The sequence below is a fragment of the Mus pahari genome, chromosome 9, assembly GCF_900095145.1.
Source record: "Mus pahari chromosome 9, PAHARI_EIJ_v1.1, whole genome shotgun sequence".
In the NCBI taxonomy this organism is placed as follows: domain Eukaryota; kingdom Metazoa; phylum Chordata; class Mammalia; order Rodentia; family Muridae; genus Mus; species Mus pahari.
The window spans coordinates 49,212,159-49,215,218 of NC_034598.1; the positions used below are offsets into that span (position 1 = coordinate 49,212,159).

The 3,060-nt window shown below is 46.4% G+C and overlaps 1 protein-coding gene across 1 annotated transcript in view; it reads left to right on the top strand.

The window, feature by feature from the left end:
• LOC110326096 (retinol dehydrogenase 7) overlaps positions 1-3,060 on the top strand; it is a 7,048-nt gene that overhangs the window by 1,078 nt on the left and 2,910 nt on the right. Inside the window, exon 2 of the mRNA XM_021204265.2 lies at positions 1,632-1,887. Coding sequence (XP_021059924.1) covers positions 1,632-1,887 — 256 coding nt within the window. The remainder of the gene's footprint in view (positions 1-1,631; positions 1,888-3,060) is intronic.

The window sequence follows — 3,060 nt, forward strand, 5'->3', positions numbered from 1 at the left end:
TCTCTCCAGCCCTACCTTCTGTCTTCCAAGTGCTCTGGTCTTGGTAAGAAGGTGCCCTGGTGAGGACTTACCCCCTCACATCCCTGTCTCTGCTCTGCCATCTTTTCTATGCAGAAAATCTAGATTGCTGGATGTCGCGTGCCAGGTTAGAGCAGGGTACTTTTTCGAGCAGAGGGTGGGACTTGGCCCTGGGCGGTGTGTGCAGGACATCTGGAGCCTTGCTGGGGTCCATCTCCTGAGTCAACAGCATACCTGCTCTTACCTTTCAGCTGTGTCCTCTGTGAAGAGAGACATGATTGTTCTGTGTACAGAGCAGGCCAGAGTAGCTTAAGGACTGACTATGGGGACTAAATACTAGAAAGGGGGTTGCTATTCCTTCATTAATTATTATGGAGCAAAAGAAGAACCTTGGTTTAAAAGAAATCTAAAGAATAAATTGAAAATATGATTATTGTTCAAAACACTGGGGAATGTAAATTTAAAACAAAATTAACCTATATTCTCACTATCCTGACATAAAACCTGTTAACATTTTGATTCTATACAGGGTTAAAATATGTGAATTCTTTCACTTAAAAAAATCAATTTTACTATCTCAAGAACATTTCTTCAAATAATAATACACAGCAAACCTACTCAGCAAAAATGATACTTAACAAACCTTCAAGAATTAAAATGTATCTTGGGGCTGCATACTGGCACCCTCTGACCATTCTTCCTTCTTTTCTTTCGCTATTATGACACTTTGTAAAAGTGTCTCGCCCTGTCCCCGTTGTCCTGTCCTTGTGTTTTGCAAGCATCTCAGGAAAGTTTCTCAATATATTTTTAAAACTTTTAATTTAATTTTTGTTAATTTCATACACAAGTACATTGTATTTGTGTCACAACCACCCAACCCCACCTGTCCCCAACCCCACCTGTCCCCAACCCCACCTGTCCCCAACCCCACCTGTCCCCAACCCCACCGCCTTCTCCCCAGCCCCGCCTTCTCTCCACCCCGCCTTCTCTCCACCCCGCCTTCTCCCCAGCCCCACCTTGTCCTCTCTGGTTCCTTTATCACACTTCTTTCACACCCTGCTTCCAACTTCTTGTCTTCGTTTTAGAACATAGTGCATCAAATCTGATAAACCTTTCAGTGTTGATTCTGAGCCTGCCAAGGCCAACTTTCTTCAAAGTACAAACGCAGCAGGGCTTTCCAAAACCATCTCCTTTAGTTCGTGTGTCTCAAATGCCATTAGAATACTAGCATTGCCTTTCGCCTTTTATCCCCCTCCCTTGTCCTCTCCTTTGTCTTTTCCCCTGCTTCCTCATCTGCGAGGATATTGTTAATCTGTAAGATGTAAACGGTCTTTCCATGTCTTGGACCTCTGTTCTTGCTACTAGCAGACATGAGGTGGGCAGTTCTCGAGCAGTGAGCTGACCTGCCAAGGATCAAAAGAAGCGGAAGGTATCTGTGCTGTGAGCCATTTCTTCCTGGATGGGACGCACCAACCCTGCTAACAATATGCTGTTTTTTTTTTTATCCCCACTCTCCATCCAATGCCTGTCTGAATGGTCTCAGCTTACCCAGTGGAATGTGGATTTTAGTGAAAACTAGACCTGTGATTCTTTCTTCTTTCTGCTCTTTCCAGGACTCTGGGGCCTGGTCAACAATGCTGGCATCTGTGTCTTTGCTATCAACGAGTGGCTGAAAAAACAGGACTTTGCAAATATACTGGATGTGAACCTGTTGGGCATGATCGAGGTGACTCTGAGCATGCTGCCCTTAGTGAGGAAGGCGAGGGGCCGTGTGGTCAACGTCTCCAGCTCCATGGGCCGAATGTCTTTTTGTGGTGGTGGTTACTGCATCTCCAAGTATGGCGTAGAGGCCTTCTCAGACTCCCTCAGGTATTAGATGGTTTTGAGGTCCTGTGGGGACCCTTCAGCGAAGTGTTTTATTTTAATCGCAACCTTTGAGACCCCCTCATGAACAGTCTTTTCTTTTTGGTTTGGACGACTCTCTGACCTCCTTTCTGGAGCAAGGCGGTCACTCTCTGGGAAACCATGCTCCGTGCCTGTCAGGTGGCTGAGGCCTGAGGACTCGTCCTGCTCTGGAGGCCCCACGGAAGCACCTGATGTATCCACTGTACTTGGCCAAGAGCTGTAGTTCTTCACCTTCTTTGATGCTCAGGTTGGGAATGCCCTGGGGGTGTGAGCATCACACTCAGCCCACTGCCTGGTGCATATCAAGCGCTTGTTTAGTGTCCACAATTCCCACACTCTCACATGACAAAGAGATATTTTTGACCCTAATAAACAAACAAACAAACCAACAGCTGCAGCAACAAAAATTCCAATAACCGATTGAAAGAGGAGAGGGTGTGGCCAAAACTGAGAGATTATTAGCAGTAGTGACCATGGTGTTTGTCAGATTTCTGGAGGGCTTTGCAGCAGGGGTCTAAGGTAAGGGTTAAACATGCAAACAGGGCATGCTGGGTAATAAAACATTAACAGCCTGGGCCTGCTGTGACTGTTTGCAGAGTGTCTTTAGTACCTTTAGTCCTAGAGCAAAGGACAGGTCAGCCTTGGCAGTCATGGGGCTTGGCAGATTGTCACAGGGTAACTTTTGGAGAGTCTGAGGGTTCTAGACATGTTTATTTACCATATTGATGACAGGTCAATCTGTAGCCTTTACCTTATACCTTATACCTTATCACACAGTATACAGTATACCTTATCACACAGTATACACTATACCTCTGCAGTATACCACTGTAGCAAACTGAGTTAGATTTCTTGCTAGCTGCAAGACAAAATGGTCTCTAAATGTGGGGTACCATGACTGCTTACACAGAGTAGGCCCTGAAGACATCGGGGGGAGCCAAAAAGGAACTGGCCTTGTAGGACCCCCGAGTGAGGGAACTCCCTCGGGTCCGCAGGACGCAGGAATGAGGAAGAGTCCCTCGGAAACAGAGAGGCCGACTTGTAGTAAACACTCGAGGTACTTTAATGTCAGAGTACTCTGGGTGGACTCATATCTCGCGCAGGAGACAGAGGAGTCGACCCAGACCCTCAGAAGTA